The 24335-nt window shown below is 39.3% G+C and overlaps 1 protein-coding gene across 3 annotated transcripts in view; it reads left to right on the top strand.

Annotated features, from left to right (window-relative positions):
• LOC126175043 (golgin subfamily A member 7) overlaps nucleotides 1-7797 on the top strand; it is an 82051-nt gene extending 74254 nt beyond the window's left edge. For 2 of the 3 annotated variants that reach the window (XM_049921551.1, XM_049921549.1), the window contains one exon: nucleotides 2680-2847. In XM_049921551.1, coding sequence (XP_049777508.1) covers nucleotides 2680-2832 — 153 coding nt within the window. In that variant the 3' untranslated portion in view covers nucleotides 2833-2847. Of the gene's footprint in view, nucleotides 1-2679; nucleotides 2848-5616 lie in introns of those variants that run through there. The other variant, XM_049921550.1, reaches the window with a different exon arrangement.
• Nucleotides 7798-24335: the final 16538 nt, after the last annotated feature.

Here is a 24335-nt window from a genome sequence, read left to right as displayed (position 1 = left end):
TGGTCACTCTTAATCACATATTTTATATTGTACTGTATGTAAATTAACAAAAGTAAGGGTCTTCTAATAAGAATCTTCACTGGTGTCATTATTAACTCCATAACTGGTGTTGTTTCCTCATTGCCATTGTTTCGTATTCTCAAAGTACAGTATATGTACTACCATCCAGGGCAGTCAATATGCAGCACTTCTTGTACCCCTTTGCCGATACCGATAGAAACTGGTGATATTGTGTGCCATGAAGAGAGAATCCACTCCTACATTATTCTAACCTTGCCAGATCCAATGAATGCATGATATTCTCATAGAGCCAGTTAGAATAGTGTTTTAGAAGATGGTTTTTAAATTACTTATGACCTGCAGTATTGAAGTCATAGCTCTAGGTATAAAAATTAGGTCTTTCTTCAGTGCATCAACTTTATTCTTTAGCCAGGTGCGAGGTGACTTAGAAAGGCATAGCTCTCTTACTGAACAGCACACCAGGTCTGTTTTCCTAAAAGTGCTGCTGACACGTTTGGGTTGTGTGCCTCTTCCAGCAATCACTCTGCCAGAGAAGACATCCATTGTATAGAGACCGCACTTCTTTGCATAAACCTCCCAGAGAACTCACCTGTATGTGGTGTATGTTTAAGGTCTTCACAAATTCTGAGGCCTTTAACTGTATTATTTGTTGAGAGTGGCAATCTTGTCCTTAATTTTAGTTTGCACGGAGGAAAGAATACTAGCTAGCATCAGGTTCAGGATTTTCCCCAGCTTTTGCCCCTCTGTGAGACTTGGTTGATGAACAGAAATCTGAAGATCATTCTCAACTTCGATACAACATGCACATTAGATTAAAACCATACTCATTGCCAACTTGTCAGTTGGCTGTACTCTTCACATAAAAATAACTGAGAGTTTAGAGTTTGCATTGTAGCTACACGAAATTCTGAAGCTTATCGATGATTTCCTTTTGACATTGCCACTCTTTTGTGGAGATTAAATATAATTTGTTAGTTAAAGAAAAATTGTGCCCATCCTGCCGTGTAAAGTAATGGAACTGTGAGCACAAAAATAGTCACTACATAAATGAAATATCAACAATCAATAACACATTGTTCCTCTTAAACTGCAATTAGTTTCCAAATACTAGGATACTGTTGCTTCATCTCAAAGTAAGGAAGGAGCACTACAATTGAAGTGTCTATAATGTGAAAATATACCTGTATTTGTTGGGTTGCATGGTTAAGCTGTGCCCTAATCATTCTCGGTGTTCCTGTAAAACATCTATGTATGTTAGCTTATTTACTTGTGCTTTCAGTCATCCCCAGGCTGATTCCTAAATAAGTCTTCTAAAACTCATAATTTTAAGACATTCAGTATTGCAGGTGGTGTCCAGTATCTGGGTAATACATTTCCTAAACTATGGCTGGCTGCTGTATCTGAAAATGGTACATTAATAATATCCAACATCCAGTTTTTTTTCTCCCCCAACCTCCGAAAGGCTATAAATAAAAGACAAGTTCATAGAAAACAAATATTTTATTACCAAAAGTTTTGTACACTGTGGTTACCTTTCAACATAATCACCGAAAAGATTGAGACATTTATTGTACCTGTGGACAAGCTTTGCAGTACACTCTTCAAAAAATATTGCCACCAATAATTGCAAATGAGCACTGATGTTGTTTTGAAGATCTTCATTGGTTTGAAAGTGCTGCCCTTGTAGCCACATCTTCAGTTCAGGGAAAAGGTGAAAGTCGCTGGGTGCCAGGTCAGGACTGTACAGCGGATGATGGAAAATGTCCCATTGAAATTGTTCAAGGAGCTGTTGGGTTGTGCCAGCAGTGTGTGGATGAGCGCTGTCAAGGATCAACACAATGCCTGAAGTCAATTGCAAATTTGGTCATTCAAAACAAATGAAGAGGAATGCTGATGACTGAAGATGTGGGTAGGAGGGCAGCACTTTCAAATCAATAAAGATCTTCAAAACAATGTCAATGCTCATTTGCAGTCATTAGTGGCAACATTTTTTTGAAGAGGATATTGCAAAGCTTGTCCACAGGTACCATAAAAGCGTCAATCTTCTTGGTGATTATGTTGAAAAGTAACCATAAGTGTACAAAACTATTGGTATTGAAGTATCTATTTTCTATTAACTTGTCTTTCATTTGTAGCCTGTCGGAAATATATATATATAAAAAAAGACGGCCTTTTTACAAACACTGCACAGCCTTTTATATAGAAATAAGGTGGAGTTTTGGGGGGTATAAAATTTAAAGTTCGTATTTGAATGGCATTTAGTTTAGTTCGGAGTCAGAATGGCATCTAATATCTTTGTACAGATAGAGTTTAACTCTGATAATGCTTTTATTGGCTTACTGGTTCATTAGGAAGCTTTATTTCTACCTTGCATTACAGAATAAGTAGACAATATTGTTGAGAATTTTATGGTACTAATTCAGCTATATGCACTAGAAACAGGTCTTTGTTGCAGTAAAGATAAGTATTAGAGAAATGTAGATATCAGAGTTGAGAAGTTTCTTCGCCTTTCTCAGTGTGAGTAAATTGACCTTATATATCAGTGACAATCGTCTCATGGACAAAACAATGCAGGGGTATGAATGGGCTTGAAATTACTACACATTTCACATGCCGTGTGTTTTCATTTCTGTTACTCCATTTTTTTTATCATTTCAGTGTCTCCGGAAAGTTGCAAAGTTTATTGCAGAACAAAATGAACGTGTTTATGCTCCACGTGGGCTTCTTATAACTGATCCTTCTGAAAGAGGATTGAGAGTTGTATCCTTTCAAAACAACAAACAACAATTAAAAAGTTATTTAACTGTGTGATAAACTTGTCTTGAAGTAAGTGCATTTTTTTTTAAAAAGGAACACTGCTGCTTCTGTGTGGTTAATTATAAAGTTACATGGTAACAGTGATTGCATTGGTTTGCAGGATTTTTATGAATGAAGGACAGAAATTGCTACATCCTTTCTTTTGTGCTTACTAGGGGTTGCTGAACCAGTCAGCTTGTTTGTGGTGTCTTGAAGCAAGAGAAGAGAGTGTTTGGTGGTGGTGGTGGTGGTGGTGGTGGTGGTGGTGGTGGGAGATAATACTTTCCAACTGTTTGATGAAGTGTTTGCAGCAATGAACATTTGTGACAAGTTCCAACTGTGGAGTTCAGTTGACAAGCTAAACTTTGAATTGGCCTGTGCAGTGTGCACAGCTGGTAACAGTAGGTAGCACGCTGTCTGTGAAATGCAGGATCAGTGTTAGAATCCTGCTTCAGCACACAGTTTGAGAGTGTAACAACTGTTCATTCAATAGCTTGTCGTATCTACTGTCTAATGTTACTAGGGAAAGGAAGAGGTGAGGTAACCACTACCTGTAAGCCTTCACTTTACTAAAATTTTCATTCCAGTGGTATATGTATCTACTTAGCATGGGAATATCAGAAACACATTTCATGTAAATATTTCCTTCTTACATGTGTAATACTGGGCACATTTAAATTCCCCACAGTATTGTAAATATGTTGACAATTTTGTTTCCTTCCTTTATGCACCACAAAACCATTACAGTATGATGATACCTTGCTCATCCAGACCATACGAGGCATGCTCAGAAAATTATGGAACTTTGTCCACAAAATTTTTGTACGCTTACATTTTACTTATTGTGCATGGTCTCCTTTGAAATACTCTCCTTCATATTGATACACCACTCCCAATGCCGCTTCCACTTCTGAAAGCAGTTTTGGTACACATTGTGCCGGATCGCACAAAGCGCTTTTGGCAAATTTTCTTTTCTCTTATCTACCATAGCAAATCTTTGTCTTTTCAGCACTGTTTTCAACTGTGGAAATAAAGAAAAAGTCCACAAGAGCCAGGTCTGGAGAGCACAGAGGATGAGGCACACAGTGATTTCATTTTTTGTGCAATAGACATGCATCAATAGGTATGACTGCGTGAGTCTGCTATCATGATGCAGGAGCCATGAATTCTCACACCACTTTTCAGGTCATTTCCGTCTCACATTTTCTCCCAGGTGTCCCAACACATTCCAATAGTATCATTGATTAAAAGTTTATCCCTGTTGCATGAATTCATGATGAACTAATCACTTTAGAGTTGAAGAAAATTATCAGCATGGCTTTCACGTTTGACGTGACCTGACGAGCTTTGTTTGGTCTTGGAGAGTCTTTCCTGGCCCATTGTGAAGGTTGAGCCTTGGTATCTACAACATAACTGTAGACCCATGTCTCATCACCAGTTACGATTCTCTTAAGGAACATCTTGTTCTCATTTGTGCGATCCAAAAGCTCTTCACAGATTGCAAGGCAAAGGTCTTTCTGGTCCTGACTCATGAGCCATGGAACAAACTTGGCGGCAACACGATGCATTCCAAGATGATGTCAGGATTTCATGACACAACCCAACTGAAATGTTACATTGTTCTGCAATTTCTCAGAGAGTCGGTCTTAGATTGGCATGCACAATTTTGTTGGCGTTCCAGGCATGAGCATCATCGGTAGACGTCAGAGGTCATCCTGGTTGAGGATCATCTTTAACTTCCATCTGGCCATTTTTGAACTGTATGAAATCTTTGTGATACTGAGTATGGCTTAATCACTCATCACCATAGGCTTCATGCATCATTTGGCGTGCCCCTGTAAAGGTTTTCTTGAGTTTCAAACTAAATTTAATGCAGACGTGTTGCTCCTCTAACTCTGCCATCTCGAAATTCACAAACTGTGTGACATAATGTTCTACTCAATACAGTACTGAACAATAACTAACAGATATAAAACAAAAAAAGTTATGAATGTTCCGAAATTTTTTGAACTGACCTCATAAATGAATATCCTACAACATTTCTTCCCAAATACCCAAGAAGCCCATGACTACTCCCTACTAGCCTCCTGATGGTTCTCATCTTATCATATAATATTGTACAGGCTCTGAGACATTCAACACATTCCTTTGTCCAGATACTGACTCTTCCTCACCATGACCTGAGATGGAGGAGATCCAACCCAGGATTTTGCGTACACCACTTCAAAGCACTATCCCATTGCCCACCAAATATAAACAGCATCACAGCTCATCCTTCCACTGCTCTTACTCTGGCTTATGTTTCCCTGAGTATATTCCCCTGTGGATGGCCTATATAAAAGACCTTCCCATACAATCACCCACAGCTTATTCATGGACTCCAACCAGAATAATTTTATTTTTGATTAGAGATGATACGGTCACATGTGAAAGCAGCCTTGTTACATACCACATTTACTTCAATTGTTGTTGTTGTTGTTGTTGTTCTATGTACAATGTATGAGAGTTGACCAGTTGTCTATCCACATGAATGCCCATGTCCCAGCTGTAGCTAACTGTTAACTTGTTGCAGAACTTCTCTCTCAGTGTAATACTGTTTCTTTGGCTACTGTTAGCTATATATTCACAAATATTCCACCAAGTACAACTTTGTTGTCTACTTTTGTATGTTCTTGACATGAAGCCACATCTGTGTGTAAGTATGGGAAAAAACTTCACTTCATGTAAAATTGAATTGTATTGCATTACCATCTCATCTTTGTATGTAAATAAGAGTGAGACTCCTTAACTAATAATCAGATAGAGATTTCCATACTGAATGAGCCAGCAGCGACCAGAACGTGACTTTCCCTTTCGGAGTCAACAGAAGAATTTTTTATGTGACTGTTCATTCTCTTTAATTGGTGAGCGCATTGGAAGCTAGTGCAGTGTTTGACTCCGAGGTGTGATATTCTGGCACTGGATAGGATGCCACAACGTTGTTCCGTTGTGGGTGGTGGGTTTGTTCCTTGAAAGCTTGCTTTAGCTTGGTGCAGAAAGTGAAGCTCAGATGTGCATACTTTGCTAAGAAGCTGGTTATGAGATTTAAATTTGCATCACTGGCAATTACTCCTAAGTATATGCAAAACATTATTCTTATTTGTTAAACTATGTAAGCATACAGTTATCATTATTATACCATTCTTTTTATATTATTTGTTTATGTAAAGATATTTGTGCAATATCTCTGTAGATAAAAAATAATTTTTTTGTTCTTTTAATATTTCCAGGTGCCACAATTTTCCTATTAAATCATATGACCACAGTTTATGTGCTAAAAAATATTATATTATTATGACTGATCATGACAACAATGTTGCTTATTTATATATAATAATTATTTGAAGACAGCAGTATGTTACACAGTAAAAATAGAATTTTATGCTGTCATTTTTTTCTATACTTTAAACAACTATAAAGGATTTAATGTTTCTTTATTCACAGTTAGTATGTCCTCATATTAAATAGCCAGTTACTCATATAATTTAATGATAGGAGAGAAAAGCCGAATAAAATGTGAGTAAATGACAGACAACTCGGTTAGTTTTTAAGGTTGATAATAAGAATCAACAGGCCAGGCCATAAACACTCTTGGTGTCACAAACTGTATCTTCAGGGAAAACACAAAAAAGTAGAGTGAGATTTGTGATGTTGAGTTAATGAGGTGGCAATATTTTGCTGCTTTATACAGTTTGGACCTTTCTATAGCCTTATTCTTAATGTAGCAGAACTAGTTACAGATTATTTTAAGTCATGAAGTTCATCTAATATTTCACAATTGGACTGGCACCTGGGGATAAAGTTAATATTTGCTTCAAAGGATAAGTATATGTCTTCCTGTTTAGAAGCCATTGTATGTTCAGTTGATTTGTGGGAATGAGAACATAATTTATTCATATATCGAGTGAGTGGGTGAACATGTCTGAGGCAGAGAATTATGTGAAATGATATTTGGGAGGTACTAAGGGAGGCAAGCAGATAAACCTTGGAGATTTACTTGTTAGTGGTTTGTGTCTGATGAAATAATACTTTGATTCATCATTTTTTTATGTGGCTGCCAGACAAGTTGCCACATTACGAGAAGGTTTACATGGTTTTGTCTAACATTTTGAATGTTTGAGGCTGTCGTTTTTATGTTTGGGTACTAGTGATCAGTCAAGCTCCATTCTTTATGTGTGCGACTAAGCAAGGTGGTGTATTAGTTAGTGCAATTAGGAGTAGTGTGGTTGAAACTCCTGTCCTGCCATCCTGATTTAGGTTTTCCGTGGTTTTATCAAAGCATTGAAGGTGGATGCTGACAGGAGCCTTTGAAATAGGCCATTTACTTTCCGCATCCTTGCCCTACCCTATCATGAGCCTTTTATGTAATGACTTTGTTGTTGATTGGGGTAAGCCCTAATTTTATTTCCTTTTTATTTCTGTGTATTTAATTAAAATAGTTTTATAAAAGCATTTCTTGTATGTCATGGGAACTGTACTATTACACTTTATTCAAGAATGAAAATGTAGAAACTCTCAAACTGTAATATTGAGCAAAATGAATATGTTCTGAAAAGAAGTAGCAGTTGGTTTGTATCTGTGAAAAGCCAAGCATTTATATTTCAGGTGACAACGTTCCCATGTGTATTTGTGTAGATAGTGGATTTAGTCAATTTCCGTGTGTACTTAAAGTTTCACATTTTGGTTGCATCCTTTCACGTTCTTGTGTATTTCATTAGTTGTGCTAATGTGCAGAAAGATGTGTAAAAGTTAAAATTATTATACTGCATTTAATGCTAAGTGTTTGTGGTACTTCAGATGACTAAACGAGGAAAGGTGTGTATTCATTGATGTCCTGGTTTGTGTCACTTGTAAGCAGATCATCTACTTTTCTAACTTGTCTTTGTTTAAATATATGTAAAACTACTAAAAAAAAATAAAGTGAAAACTACTGCCTATAAATTTACTTCTTAAACATTTGCGATTTATAAGTGTGTGTCAGCATACCCCAGTTTCAGTACCAAACAGTTAGCACATTGGGCTTGTATTTGGGTAGACAGTGGTTCAAATCGCCAACCAGTTTCAGATTTAGCACGATTTCCCTAAATTGCTTAAGATAATGATTTCTTTGAAAGGAGTATGACTGATTTCCATTTCCATCCTACCCTATTTCAGCTTGTGCTTCATCTCTAATCACCTCGCCAATGATGAGACATTAAACCATAATTATCCTTTCTTCCTACAATTTTCAGTAAGCATAAATGATCAGATAAGTTTATCTACAATAACTTACTTTTTTATTTTTTTTATATTTGGGGGTGGGGAGGGAAACTAGTAACTGGGTTTGATTTTATGAGAGAGAAGCAACTGTGCATTATTGCAGTGAAATGCAGATTTTGTGTTCCTCAGCAAAGTTAGAGCATTGTTCTTAACTCACAAATTAACTGCATTATATGTTGTCTGAGGCTTACAACACTTTGCGTGGAGACATCCTATACAATTTGTAACAGCATCTACAAAATGAGGCGAAAGAAACCATCGCGGAAGCGCTTAACGTAATTTTACTGACTGGAAATTTTCTTAACTTATGGAGGGATGTAATCTCGATCCATCTCCTCGAAACTGGAGAGCAGTATACACTCTACAGTACATTTATGGATGCATGGTATCTGAGTCAACAAGACTATTATGACAGATCATCATTAATGATGCACATCACCACCATATTAGATTGGCCACACAGACCTTTGAAACCAGTCTTGTCACACAGCCACTCATGTGACAAGGCTCATGCCACGTGACAGCAAACTAGACATTGTGCATCAAGTATAGAGTATTTCATTTTTCTTTTACACAGAGGTAGTTAATGCCATTGTTAACCATCAATGGAGCAAATTCTCATAAATCTTCTGCCAGTAATGGGGCTGCTTAGGAGTCATCTAAAGCAAGGTAAGGCTGGCTGTGCAGATAAGATTAGGAATTGAAGTTGGAACCCAGTTTCACGTCAGGTGCTAAGTTACATCATTGTTGTGTGTTTATTGGGGTAAAAATAAAACAGTACACCACTCTGTGGTGTGATGGATGTAAGTAGAGGAATTCTTTGACTGTATATGGTATGTATAATGCAACATGCTTATCAAACAGATTCACAGTTTTTGTAGTAGTGCAGTGTTAACAACTGAGATGAGCTTTTGTAACGAAGAATGTCATCTGATCTGTTTCCCAGAGTGTCTTTCTAGTACAAGAGCTTTTTTAACCAACATAGACAGAAGTGCAGAGTATCTATTTCCATTTGCTGGGTGCCAGGGAATGTGAAACTGTGAGGCGAGCGTGCTAATGTTGCAGTTAAAATTATCTGTAGTGAATTCTATGTGCTGTGCCTTTGTATGGAAGGGCAGGGGTAATACTGGCTACATATATGGTATTCCCAGAGATACACACATAATCTCAGTGGCATCAGATTACAAGTGCTGTTTGGTTGGTCCCGTATGAGTGCCAAGAAATTGGTGAGTACTGAGACAAAGATAAGAAATAATGAAAAGCACACTGAATTTGTACTTAACTTTGGTTTACCTAACTTTAGTTTCAGAAAGTCAGTTACAGTCTAACAGTTCCATGAGATAGGCAGGTTTGTTGCATACAACAATAACAGAAGCTAACTAGTAAGGCTTTTAATGCACCGATGGAACACTTCGAACAGAGTGGATGGTTTCAGCTCTGTGATGATGCTAACTGTGCATGCTGCGGAGGGTTTATCTCAGAGCTGGCTGCAGATTGTTGGGGCAGTCACATGAGTTATTACCGATCTCTTGCTCTGGATTGCCTGGTGTGGTACTGATAACGTATGACACCATATTCTTGCAGCCAGAAACAACAGCAGATGGGGAAGATCGGGTGCAGCTGCCACTGAGGAAGCAGGAGCCAAAACTTCACCCAGTGACAAACATGCCCACAACCCGACATTTGTCTTGCAAATCACCAAAAACATTGTCTGAAAAACCAGCCATGGGGTGCACATCCAAGCTCAAGGATGGAACATTATCTTCCATTGGTGGAGGCACAGTGGCAACTGAAGGGTCCATGGCAGATCATAGGTAGGGAAGGCAGCAGGGTGAAGGGAGCCCACCACTCGCATCTGGGCTGCTGGTGCTGCGGTAATGGCACTGCATCAGTGTCCATCAGCTCCCTGTCCGGCACCAGCAGCATGGGACCCAAGGGAGGCGGAGGCGGCTGAGCCTGTTGCGTACACTTGGGCACCAAATCTGCAAACAAAAAGCCCCTGGCAGGATCACATAATTCACTCAAGTGAAGCTGATTCTCATGGCGCTTCTGCGGCCCAGTGGGACCCGGTAAAATATACGAAGAGTGGCCAAGACTTTTATGATAACGCCTCATTCTCAATGCCTGTGTCTGCCAAAATCTCTGAAAAAGACCAAATCATGCACATGAAACTTGAAGCACTTTGGAGGGACGACTGATCGCTGTGGAGGATGCACCAACTGAAGCAGTGTTTCATGTTGGTGTCCGTGCAAAAGCTCCATGGCTGGGATCGGTATGATGAGAGGAAGAGACTACCGCGTGTCCTGCATATGGGAAGTGCGTAAATTGTTGATTTGTTGCATGAATGTTCAGATGAAGCATTTTGCTTCATCGTTAGATTGAGGTTGGAATGGCACTGTTATCACAAACTGCACAAATTTCACTGATGTAAGCTGGGGTCCATTGTCCAAAACCAGCACTTACGGTAGACCGTCAGTACAAAAAAAATTACCTGAGAGTCTTGATAGTACTAACTTTTGTGGTGGATTGCATGGGCAATGCAAACAAAAACTTGCTAATGGTGTCTTCCACAATAAGCCAATGAGAATGCCAGTAGGGACCCATAAAGTCAATACAAAGACAATGGGTGCTGGGCTTGAGCCAATAAAAAAATTTTTGCTACGGAGCCCATGCTGGACGTTGTGAAGTCAATTGTTCTATTTGTGTGTCTGTGCTGACCCGTTGCAATGGCAAGGAAAAGAATCTGCACATAAGTGTAACTTGTCTGAAGGTTTCAAAATTATTACTAAAGGTGATGCCCACTGACTGGCTGCTACAGGTGAAAACACACCACTGTTATGCCAGATAAGAGTTTCTGTGCCACATATCTCTGATAGCATGAGAGACAGGTTCTGCAGAGCAAAACTGTGGTTGTGCGTTGTCTTCCGTGGTAATGTGAGCTTCAAAATTTGTAACTTTGCTGAGCTATCTTGTAAAATGTCACTAAATTAATCACCTAGTTTAGCCATTCTGTCCATAGTCACAGAAGAATTCAGAAAGAACATTGCCTTGAATGTACAAACCAGACAGATAAAGAGTCTGTGCCAAAAATAATTTAATCATAACAAAAGCATGAATGAAACTGTTCGTGTAATATTACAAAAAGTGGCAGATAGGCTGCAGATACTTAGCGCAGGAATGTCAGGACCAATCTGATCATAAAGTTTGCCTGTGACTCACAGTTAGGCTTGCCTAACAGTTTAAGTGCTTCTGTTCAACAAAGTCACTGGTGCACTAGAGTCCAATTGCATAGGTATTTTGCAATTGACATTCTTCAGAGTGACAAAAATGTTTTTGGGCTAACACTGAATGGAAGAAGTGTGTCACTTTACCACTGTTGCATTTGTCTTGTGCTGTGTAAACTAGAGTTACTGCTGGGCTTCGAAAAATTGCATTGACATTTATTGACTGAGACACTGGAGAACATGCAGGGTGCTTGTTGTACTTTCATTTTTTCAAACAGGCAGATTGAAGATGACCGTGCTCGCCACGATAGGGGCAGCCCAGGTGCTTGTGCGCTGTGAAACAGCGGAGGCAAGATTTAACACTGCTAGTGTGCTACCCAGTGCACTGGTTCTGTTTACGTTACTGCCCTAGCTGAGACTTTGCATGCTGCATCACATGATCTGTGGGCACAACATGTATACTACCACTCTCTATTGCACAAATGGGAGTGGAAGCAAAGCGTACTGCTGTACTCTCATACAAATCCTGATTCTTCACTAATTCCAAAACCTGTTGCAAACAAGGGTCAGTATACTTAGAATCTATGTGTGTGTGTATGAAGATCTGAAATATTTTGAGTAATGGCATCCCTGATTGCGGTATGTCTATAATAGCATATTCATACTCACACTTAAATTTGGAATGGCATGTAAGCCTTTGTAAGTCTGCTCCTCACTGTTTATGAATCTAGTTAGATTGCCTTTGCAAATGAAAGAATTTGTAAGGTGCAGCTGCTATGTCAATCTTTTCATCAAACAATTTTTGTTGTGCAGAAATTAGTTCTTCATAAGGAACATTTTCAGCGCAGGTGGTGGTGAAAGGTTTTTGGGCAAGCCTGTACACTGACACTCTGATTGTTACAAGAAAATAAGGTTACAATCCTCTAGCTTCAATGTGACACTCCGTGAAATGTAAGTCAAGCTGTGTTCAGTACTGGAATTATTCCTCATGTGTTGAATCAAATGCGTGGAATGGTGGTATGGAAACAGGCGCTGCTTGCTGTGGGAGTTGAGGGCGACAGCGGTGTGTTTCCTTGTGCAGCGAGTAGCCTTGTCATAACTTCCATAAGCTGCTGCGCCTGAAAGTGAACAATGTGTGTTACTGACAGATCTTGTGAAGGTTTAGCCCTGAGCAGTACAAACAAAAATTACAAGAAATGCAAAGCAAAGCAAAGCAAACTTGGTGAAGAGTGATCTTTCTGGAAAATAATAATAATAATAATAATAATAATAATAAATGCACAAAGGTGCCGCTAGTGGCCGTATTAGATGAGAAGGTGTAGTTGAACACTTGTGGGAACAGGCTAGTCACCAGTTGTTGGGCCAACTCAAGGATGGGTTCCAATGAATATGTGGGTGCCAAGACAGGGAGCAGAAATAATGACTGTTAAGTCTTCATTCTGCATGCGTTGTGGTTCTTAAGTGGATACAGGGTTGAGGGACAGATGCTGTTCATGGATGGAGAATTCAGATATTAATTTATTCTACATCTGATATCAAATAGCAAAAAAATACATAACTTTCTTGCTGTATTTGCAGCGTCCATTGATAACAGTAGATCTGAATGTAGAATACAGTAACAATGGGTGCTAACTAGTAAGACTTTGAATGAGCCAATTGAATGCCATGAACAGAATGGGTGTCATCGGTATGGCAGCATTGTAAGTCAGCTCTGTGGTTGCGCAAGCCGTGTGTGCTGCGGAGGGTGTGTCTCAGAGCCTGCCATGGATTGGTGGGGCAGTCACATGAGTAACTGCCAGCTTGTCAATATAGAGTGCCTGGTGTGTTATCGATAACTTATGATGCCACAAGCACCACAGGAAACTCGGCCTGCACTAACATTTTTTGCGTTAGGTAAATCAAGGGTTCACTTTCCATCTTTGGAGGTCGATGTGGCCATCTCTTAGTTATCAGTAGGTGTATTTGTACCTCAAAAATTGCCGTTAGGTAGGTCACTGTTATGTTATATGGTGCAGAAAATAAGGTTCATCACTTAAGTATTTCTGCAAAAAAAAAAAAAAAAAGAAGAAGAAAGCCTTTGGCGTCGCAGGGTAACCAACATGTTGTTGATTTGAATGTGCATTATGGCAAAACAATTCCTTCTCTGGTATTTCTGGAGCATCTGGTATACCCCACTTGTAGCAGGCTTGCTGAGACAGTCTTCTGCATATAACATAGGTGCAAAGCTTCTCTAGAGACCTAAAAGGTTCTGTCTTATCAAAAGTAGTTCAGGAGAGCGAATTACAAATGCTAGGTCAACAAATAGCCTATATTCCATTGAAATAATGCTTTGTGCTTCGTCATGTGTCAGTTAACGCATTTATTTGTAGCTTATGCAGGAAGTCAAAATTCCGATTAAAAGGAAAATTTTGTCTGTGTTTAACTTGTATTTATCCAAAGGGATGTGAGACAGTTGTGTTCTTGAAATGTGTAAACAGACTGCATACCGTAAAAAGGGCTGAATAGCAACAAATTTTAACTTTGGTTGAAAAATTTACGTATTGTTTGTCATGTTTAAATAAAAAGATACTACCTACAACTCAGGTCTGTATTGCTCTTATCAGCTTATGATATTATCATCAAATTATTTTCTTTCAATAAATTGAAAATGGTGTGGGTTCCTGTAGTCATGTCCTAGTTCATGAACCATGGGCAACGTATGAGTGGCCAAGTAAGTGGTCCTGACAGTCGGGATACCAGTTACTTTGGAATAAGGCTGGGCATCTCGGACATATTCTGAGTCGTGGTCACCTTTGTGCTCATACGGCAAAGACTACCAAATCCACCGGTTAGTCCCTCAGCCGTTAGGGGTAAAACCTAGTGGGACTCGGGGCAAGTAAGGCTAGCAACCTGCTTCCCTGGTACTTTAAATATGATGCTGGCAACAATCAGAGCAAAATGCCTCGGGCCTTTGGAGGTGACGGAGTCCCACCTCTAACTGACAAACCAGGGACTCCTAAGATATGACTTGGCAAACAAATGGTAATGAGATGGGGAGCTATTAATATCAATGGGGGCTACTCTGGGAAGAAGGTAGAGCTGGCAGAGGCTGCAAGTAAGATGGGGCTGGACGTTTTAGCTCTTAGTGACATTCGGGTAAGGGGTGAGAAAGAAGAGGAAGTGGGAGAATACAAGGTCTACCTGTCAGGAGTCAAAGCAGGAATACCACAATGGGGTGTAGGGCTTTACATCAGGAAAGAAATGGAACCCAGCGTAGTTGCAATAAGGTATGTAAACCAATGACTGATGTGGATAGATTTGACAGTGTCTAGCAAGAAAATTAGGATTGTGTCAGTATATTCGCATTGTGAAGGGACAGATCAAGATAAGATGGATAGTTTTTATGAGGCACTCAGTGATGTAATTGTTAGAGTAAAGGACAAGGACAGTGTTCTGCTCATGGGTGATTTTAACGCCAGGATTGGAAATCGAACAGAAGGGTATGAAAAGGTTATGGGTAAATTTGGAGAGGATATGGAGGCCAACAGGAACGGGAAACAACTCTTGGATTTCTGTGCCAGTATGGGCTTATTAATCACAAACTCCTTTTTTAAACATAAGAACATTCACCGGTATACTTGGGAAGGCAGGGGAACCAGATCTGTCATTGACTATATAATAACAGATCAGGAATTCAGGAAGGCTGTGAGGGACACATGTGTATTCAGGGGATTCTCTGATGACACTGATCATTATTTAATCTGCAGTGAAATTGGGATTGTGAGGCCGAAAGTGCAGGAAGTCAGATCCATATGTAGGAGGATAAGAGTGGAGAAATTTCAGGATAAGGAAATTAGGCACAAGTACATAACAGCGATCTCAGAAAGGTACCAGTTAGTTGAATGTAGTCAATTACAGTCATTGGAAAAGGAATGGACAAGGTACAGGGACACAGTACTAGATGTGGCTAAAGAATGTCTTGGAACAGTAGTGTGTAAAAGTAGGATGAAGCAAACAGCTTGGTGGAATGATACAGTCAAGGCAGCCTGTAAAAGGAAAAAGAAGGCGTATCAAAAATGGCTACATACTAGAACCCTGGTAGACAGAGAAAGTTATGTTGAAGAAGGAAACAAAGCCAAACAGATAATTGCAGCATCCAAGAAGAAATCTTGGGAAGACTTTGGAAACAGGTTGGAGACTATGGGTCAAGCTGCTGGAAAACCATTCTGGAGTGTAATTAGCAGTCTTCGAAAGGGAGGTAAGAAGGAAATGACAAGTATTTTGGACAGGTCAGGAAAACTGCTGGTGAATCCTGTGGATGCCTTGGGCAGATGGAGGGAATATTTTGAAGAGTTGCTCAATGTAGGTGAAAATGCGATCAGTAATGTTTCAGATTTCGAGGTAGAATGGGATAGGAATGATGATGGAAATAGGAGAGTGGAGAAAATGGTCAATAGACTGCAGTGCAATAAAGTGGCTGGGGTGGATGAAATTAAGTCGGAACTCATCAAATACAGTGGAATGTCAGGTCTTAAATGGCTACACAGGATAACTGAAATGGCCTGGGAGTCGGGACAGGTTCCATTAGACTGGACAAAAGCAGTAATCACACCAATCTTTAAACATGGAAACAGAAAAGACTGTAACAACTACAGAGGTATCTCTTTAATCAGTGTTGTGGGTAAAATCTTCTCAGGTATTGCTGAAAGGAAAGTGCGAGTATTAGTTGAGGACCAATTGGATGAAAATCAGTGTGGGTTTAGGCCTCTTAGAGGTTGTCAGGACCAGATCTTCAGCTTAAGGCAAATAATGGAGAAGTGTTATGAGTGCTTTATAGATCTAGAAAAGGCATATGACTGGGTTCCTTGGAGGAAGTTATTGTCTGTTCTACAGGATTATGGAATAGGAGGCAAACTTTTGCATGGATAGTCAGGCAGCAGTTAGAGTTGACGGTAAGTTGAGTTCATGGTTCAGAGTAGTTTCAGGGGTAAGACAAGGCTGCAACCTGTCTCCACAGTTGTTTATATTATTTATGGATCATATGTTGAAAACAATAGACTGGCTGGGTGAGATTAAGATATGTGAACACAAAATAAGCAGCCTTTCATATGCGGATGACTTAGTTGTGATGGCAGATTCGATTGAAAGTTTGCAAAGTAATATTTCAGAGCTAGATCAGAAATGTAAGGACTATGGTATGAAGATTAGCATCTCCAAAACGAAAGTAATGTCAGTGGGAAAGAAATACAAACGGATTGAGTGCCAAATAGGAGGAACAAAGTTAGAACAGGTGGACGGTTTCAAGTACTTAGGATGCATATTCTCACAGGATGGCAACATAGTGAAAGAACTGGAAGCGAGGTGTAGCAAAGCTAATGCAGTGAGCGCTCAGCTACGATCTACTCTCTTCTGCAAGAAGGAAGTCAGTACCAAGACTAAGTTATCTGTGCACAGTTCAATCTTTCGACCAACTTTGTTGTATGGGAGCGAAAGCTGGGTGGATTCAGGTTACCTTATCAACAAGGTTGAGGTTACGGATATGAAAGTAGCTAGGATGATTGCAGGTACTAGTAGATGGGAACAATGGCAGGAGGGTGTCCACAATGAGGAAATCAAAGAAAAACTGGGAATGAACTCTATAGATGTAGCAGTCAGGGCGAACAGGCTTAGATGGTGGGGTCATGTTACACGCATGGGAGAAGCAAGGTTACCCAAGAGACTCATGGATTCAGCAGTAGAGGGTAGGAGGAGTCGGGGCAGACCAAGGAGAAGGTATCTGGATTCGGTTAAGAATGATTTTGAAGTAATAGGTTTAACATCAGAAGAGGCACCAATGTTAGCACTGAATAGGGGATCATGGAGGAATTGTATAAGGGGGGCTATGCTCCAGACTGAATGCTGAAAGGCATAATCAGTCTTGGATGATGATGATGAATAAATTGAAAAAAAATTAAACATGGTGTTTCTAATCACTCTGCAGATAGGGGTGAATAGAAATAGTGTTATAAAACTGTCACTGTTTCTTTTAAAAGCAAAGATAAGTTGATAAAAGCTATGAAATATATTTTTTCTATTATAAAATAAACAGATAAACATTTATAACAAAAGATAATGGTTTATTAATTTTAAAAGTAAGTAAAATATACAAAAATGTTTGTATCACATGGCTAATCTATTCAAACTTAAGGTGAACAAACAGAACACTGGTACAGTGTTATTAATAAATTGTAAAATCAGACAGATCATCCTCAAAACATAGCATGTCTTTGAAATGAGCACTTGAACTGAGAACTGGCAATGACAATTTTAGGATGACATCATTTCTTGAGTCAAAAGATTCTTCTTAAGTAATTGCGAACTTTTTGGTTTGAGGAACTCTTTTAAAAATGTTCCAACAAAACCATTGTCAATAAGGTAATTAAGTTTGCAAACATAACACTGAAAAGATGATGTTTTACCATATACTTTGACTACCTTGGTGTATGGAAATACCAGTATTTTCATCTTGATCTGAAGAGGACAAAATCAAGTCTTCATCACTGTCCTGCACTGAGTATGCATCTTCATCCTATGATGATGAATCAAGGTGGTTTTTTTTTTTTTTTTTTTTTTTTTTGCTTGTTTAGATACACAAGGGCTTGGATCACTGTAAAGTGAAGAATTGGGGGCTACATCCTCCCCATCCATGTCCTCAAAGTCATCAACTCTAACACTTCTGTCAGGTTGGACATTAACTTTTGTTCTTTTTCTCCTTTGTTTAGGAGTCTGGTCGTAGCTGAGACTCTGGAAGATTTCTTTAAAACTGTTGTCAACGGCATTAGTGGATTCTTCAAGATTGTTCTTATCCTGGTTTTCATTTACTGGTATACCGGTACCAGTACCTGGGAGCATTGACAACAGTTTATTACGGTCTAGAGGCACAATCCCACATTTCTTAAAAACCTGCAATATCATTTTTTTTTCCTTCAAGGAGTCATACAACTTTTTCAAAAGCAGAGGAAATTTATCCTTAGGAACTGTTGCCTCATTTCTTCCAGTATTTGGTGCCAAGTAGTTTTAAGAGGCTGAAAAAAATGCCACATCCAATGGATGTGTCAGGTGTGTTGAATTTGCTGGTAGGAATGTAAATCTTATGTCATTGTCCTGACACAGCTTACCTGATTCTATGGATAGATGTGAAGATAAATTGTCTCCACTGAGAAATTTCTTACGTTCCAGCATTTTCAGGTATGGGGGCAGCAACTGTAAGGATCTAATCATCGAAGCAGAATGAATGGAACAAGACAGATTTTGTCCACTTGTATCTTGCATATTTTGGCCCACCTTTGGTCCAGCTTTGATATTAATTCAAAGCATTATACATGACATAAGGGGGTAGTATAGTGCCATCTGCAGCAGCTGCAAACATTATGGAGATTAATGCCCTTGAGGAGATCATGATCCTTTCGGGATATTTAGTTTCCCTCCGTGTGACTATCTTTCGTTTTCCTGGATCATTTGTAAGGTTTGTCTCATCATAATTTATTGTATTAGATGGCTGCACATTCTCCAATTCCTTTGATAGTTCATCGAAGTAACTGTTGATAGTTTCTGCTGTAACACCAGCTCTGTAGCATTTTATGTTTGGCACATTCGCACTGGTAATTGATCTTTGTGTTGCCTCATAAATGATTCCTTAAAATCACGATCAGGGAGATTATTTGTTAACCTTCTCACTTCCTTCCCCCTTCTGTCCAGAGAATCCTCTACTAGAAGTCTTAAGGTTGTAAAGTCAATAGCATAGCCCTATTCGGTGCATATTTTGAATCTGTCTACAAACAGCTTCTCTCCTTCGAAAGACAAGGCAATTTGTCCACCCTGAGGTTTAATGTTGGCCCCCTCTTTTTAGGTGTCTGCGTAGTACACTATAGTAAATGAATCCCATGTTTTTCAGCTGCTTTCCACAAGTAACCCTTGATTTGATGTCAGAGGGGGCATTGTTTATATGATTAGGTCTGTGTTTTTTTGTAACCACTTCCTATGATGGGTTTGTATTTCCATGGCATATTTGAACAGCAACTCTGAAACAAGGAAGATATGTTAGTTGTGCATGTAACATAACTAGAGAATTATATAGTACGGTATTAATATGGCATTCTAATAGATTTTTTAGATTTTGTTATTGTGGGGTGAATAGAAACATCAGAATTCATATGTTTCTATTCACCCCATAAACTTTATAAACATAAACTAAAAAATTTGAAAATTCACAGACCTGATTTCATTGAAAGTGAAACAAAAATCAGCCCTTACTATTTTATATAGATGTTATATCTAGTACTTACAATGCCATTAACTGTCATATGTAGAATACATGTTTACTTATCAGAGAAGTTCAAAGTAGGTAGAAAAACAACTTAAAAACTGTCTATTGACACACACACACACACACACACACACACACACACACACACACACACACGGATAAACATCAACCGACAATGCTGCCAAACCAACAAAAGAATTTCCTTGTTAGTCTGAAGTGTTGCCAACCCAAAAAGAACAATAGTTGAAATTAATGTTCAGTTCAACCTTATAGTATTCAAAGTAATTGTGTATATGAAGTTTAGTTTCTATTCACAGAATTTTATTGCTTGAATTGATAATTTGTAGCAGAACTTAAGCGCACCCTTTGCAGTGGTAGTAGACTTACGTTAGCATACAGCAGTACAGGAATGTTTATGTAAAAACCATCTTAAGTATAATGACTTTAATTACAGATGTGCACAATGGCATTTTGATTTTTTTAAAAAGAGAAATCTTTTCATCTACATCTACATTTATATTCCGCAAGCCACCCAACGGTGTGGCGGAGGGCACTTTACGTGCCACTGTCATTACCTTCCTTTCCTATTCCAGTCGCGCATGGTTTGTGGGAAGAACGACTGCTGGAAAGCCTCCGTGCGTGCTCGAATCTCTCTAATTTTACATTCGTGATCTCCTCGGGAGGTATAAGTAGGGGGAAGCAATATATTCGATACCTCATCCAGAAACACACCCTCTCGAAACCTGGACAGCAAGCTGCACCGCGATGCAGAGCGCCTCTCTTGCAGAGTCTGCCACTTGAGTTTGCTAAACATCTCCGTAACGCTATCACGCTTACCAAATAACCCTGTTACGAAATGCGCCGCTCTTCTTTGGATCTTCTCTCTCCCCTCTGTCAATCCAACCTGGTACAGATCCTACACTGATGAGCAATACTCAAGTATAGGTGGAACGAGTGTTTTTGTAAGCCACCACCTTTGTTGATGGACTACATTTTCTAAGGACTCTCCCAATGAATCTCAACCTGGCACCCGCCTTACCAACAATTAATTTTATATGATCATTCCACTTAAAATCGTTCTGCACGCATATTCCCATATATTTTACAGAAGTAACTGCTACCAGTGTTTGTTCCACTATCATATAATCATACAATAAAGGATCCTTCTTTCTATATATTCGCAATACATTACATTTGTCTATGTTAAGGGTCAGTTGCCACTCCCTGCACCAAGTGCCTATTCGCTGCAGATCTTCCTGCATTTCGCTGCAATTTTCTAATGGTGCAACTTCTCTGTATACTACAGCATCATCCGCAAAAAGCCAAATGGAACTTCCAACACTATCTACTAGGTCATTTATATATGTGAAAAGGAATGGTCCCATAACACTCCGCTGTGGCACGCCAGAGGTTACTTTAATGTCTGTAGACGTCTCTCCATTGAGAACAACATGCTATGTTCTGTTTGCTAAAAACTCTTCAGTCCAGCCACACAGCTGGTCTGATATTCCGTAGGCTCTTATTTTGTTTATCAGGTGACAGTGCAGAACTGTATCGAACGCCTTCCGGAAGTCAAGGAAAATGGCATCTACCTGGGAGCCTGTATCTAATATTTTCTGGGTCTCATGAACAAATAAAGCGAGTTGGGTCTCACACGATACCTGTTTCCGGAATCCATGTTGATTCTTACAGAGTAGATTCTGGGTTTCCAGAAATGACATGATACGCGAGCAAAAAACATGTTCTAAAATTCAACAACAGATGATGTCAGAAATATAGGCCTATAGTTTTGCGCATCAGCTCGACGGCCCTTCTTGAAAACTGGGACTACCTGTGCTCTTTTCCAACCATTTGGAACCTTCCATTTCTCTAGAGACTTGTGGTACATGGCTGTTAGAAGGGGGGCAAGTTCTTTCGCATACTCTGTGTAGAATCGAACTGGTATCCCGTCAGGTCCAGTGGACTTTCCTCTGTTGAATGATTTCAGTTGCTTTTCTATTACTTGGACACTTATTTCAATGTCAGCCATTTTTTCGTTTGTGCGAGGATTTAGAGAAGGAACTGCAGTGCGGTCTTCCTCTGTGAAACAGCTTTGGTAAAAGGTGTTTAGTATTTCAGCTTTACGCGTGTCATCCTCTGTTTCAATGCCATCATCATCCCAGATTGTCTGGATATGCTGTTTCGAGCCACTTACTGATTTAACATAAGACCAGAACTTCCTAGGATTTTCTGTCAAGTCGGTTCATTGAATTTTACTTTCAAATTCACTGAACGCTTCACGCATAGCCCTCCTTACGCTAACTTCGATATCGTTTAGCTTCTGTTTGTCTGAGAGGTTTTGGCTGTGTTTAAACTTACAGTGAAGCTCTCTTTGCTTTTGGAGTAGTTTCCTAACTTTGTTGTTGAACCACGGTGGGTTTTTCCCGTCCCTCGCAGTTTTACTCGGCACGTACCTGTCTAAACTGCATTTACGATTGCCTTGAACTTTTTCCATAAACACTCACCATAATCAGTTTTTGAACAGAAATTTTCGTTTTCATCTGTTAGGTAGTCTGAAATCTGCCTTCTATTACTCTTGCTAAACAGATAAACCTTCCTCCCTTTTTTTATATTCCAATTTACTTCCATATTCAGGGATGCTGCAATGGCCTTATGATCACTAATTCCCTGTTCTGCGCTTACAGAGTCGAAAAGTTCGGGTCTGTTTGTTATCAGTAGGTCCAAGATGTTATCTCCACAAGTCAGTTCTCTATTTAACTGCTGGAGGTAATTTTTGGATAGTGCACTCAGTATAATGTCACTCGATGCTCTATCCGTACCACCCGTCCTAAACATCTGAGTGTCCCAGTCTATATCTGGTAAATTGAAATCTCCACCTAAGACTATAACATGCTGAGAAAATTTATGTGAAATGTATTCCAGATTTTCTCTCAGTTGTTCTGCCACTATTGCTGCTGAGTCAGGAGATCGGTAAAAGGAGCCAATTATTAACCTAGCTCGGTTGTTGAGTGTAACCTCCACCCATAATAATTCACAGGAACTATCCAACTAAGTGTGGTTACATGAGTAGAACTACAAAAATGTGTTCATTAATGTTAACACTAATCATGCTTGCCTTGCAAAGCAATCTAATGCTTGACAATGCTGGTTCACACCCTGATGAAGAATAACAATGTGACATTATTTGCATATTGTTCTTACCCCCTAAAATGATGAGTTTCATACAGCCTGTGGACCAAGTCATTTAACAATAAGTGGGAAAAAAAGGAATCATTCTTTGCTTCAGACACTTCTACAGACAACAGAAGGTAGAGGAATTCTCAAAGATTGTCTAAAAAAAAAGCTATGATAAAAAATGTAATTTACTGGATAGCTGATTCACGGTCTGAAATAAAGGTGAAGACACGTCAAAGGTCGTGGTACCAGATTTTACAGAATGCAATGAGGATACCTACAATACAGATGAAGAGAGCAATATTTTTACATCTGCATATTTTCGGGTATTGAAATAGAAAATGCCTACTGTTATTAACCTTCTTTTAAATTTTAAGATGCCTGCTACATGCTCCCAAATGGAGGGAACTGCAGAATCAATCAGTGGAGATCCACTTAAATCCTTGCAGCACCATATAACAGCCCTTACCCTTAAAAATCTTGTACTGCAACTGAAACAAGCCACCACCTGATCAAAATGTAGACTTAAGCGTTCAGGAAAACCTTTGGTGATTTCATTACGCATATTGAAATTCCTTCTCTTGTGTCACTGTCAAGTGTGATAAACAGTTTCCCCACTGTTGCCTCATTTTTGCAAAATGTGTGATGCTGACCAAATGAATCATTGACCTGACAGGATTCAGCTGAATACTGCACATCTAAAGTTGACCAGAGACGCAATGTTCTCTGTACACTCGGTGGAAGCTCTGTGTAATGGCAGCAACTTTGATGTGTTGACCAAGGGGTGATGAGTTGCTGAATGCATTTGATCAATTTTATGTCATACTTAGGTTCTGTGGCCAGACAAAGGGACAAATGACATGCTCCTCAAAGAGGAGAGTTGTGGATATGTTTATCAAAGGGATAAACTGCAGATTGGCAGAGAAATAAAAGTAGTAAAAGTAGTTTTGCCCTTATATTCACAAGGGTCTGTGCACCCTATGGTGCTGAGAGAAAATGCTAATGATTTAGTCCCATCATCTTGCATGAATGATTCCCTTCATGTAAACTTTATTTTATTTTATTTGTTTGTTTATTTATTTGGGGGAGGGTGGGGGGAGGGGGTTCTCAGTCTTCAGACTGATTTGATGCAGCCTGACACAATGTCCTCTCCTGTGCCAACCTCTTCTCTCTCCATTATTTGTTGGACATATTCAAATCTCTTTCTTCTTTTGCAGTTTTTACTCTCTACAGCTGACTCTAGAACCATGGAAGTTATTCCCTGATGTATGACATGTGTCCTATCAACTTGTCCCTTCTTCTTGTCAGAGTTTACCATAAATTTGTGTTCCTTTCATTGCCAGTTCTGCAGAGGATGTTCTTATTCCTTATCAGTCCACCTAATTTTCAACATCCTTCTCTAACACCATATTCTAAACACTTCAGTTCCCTTCATTTCTGATTTTTCCATAAACCATGATTTACCACCATACAAACTTGTGCTCCAAACATACTTCCTCATACTTTTCTCCCTCAGATTAAGGCCAATATTTGGTGGT

The sequence above is a fragment of the Schistocerca cancellata genome, chromosome 3 (genome assembly GCF_023864275.1).
Source record: "Schistocerca cancellata isolate TAMUIC-IGC-003103 chromosome 3, iqSchCanc2.1, whole genome shotgun sequence".
Lineage (NCBI taxonomy): Eukaryota > Metazoa > Arthropoda > Insecta > Orthoptera > Acrididae > Schistocerca > Schistocerca cancellata.
This window is presented reverse-complemented; position numbering and strand designations above follow the sequence as displayed.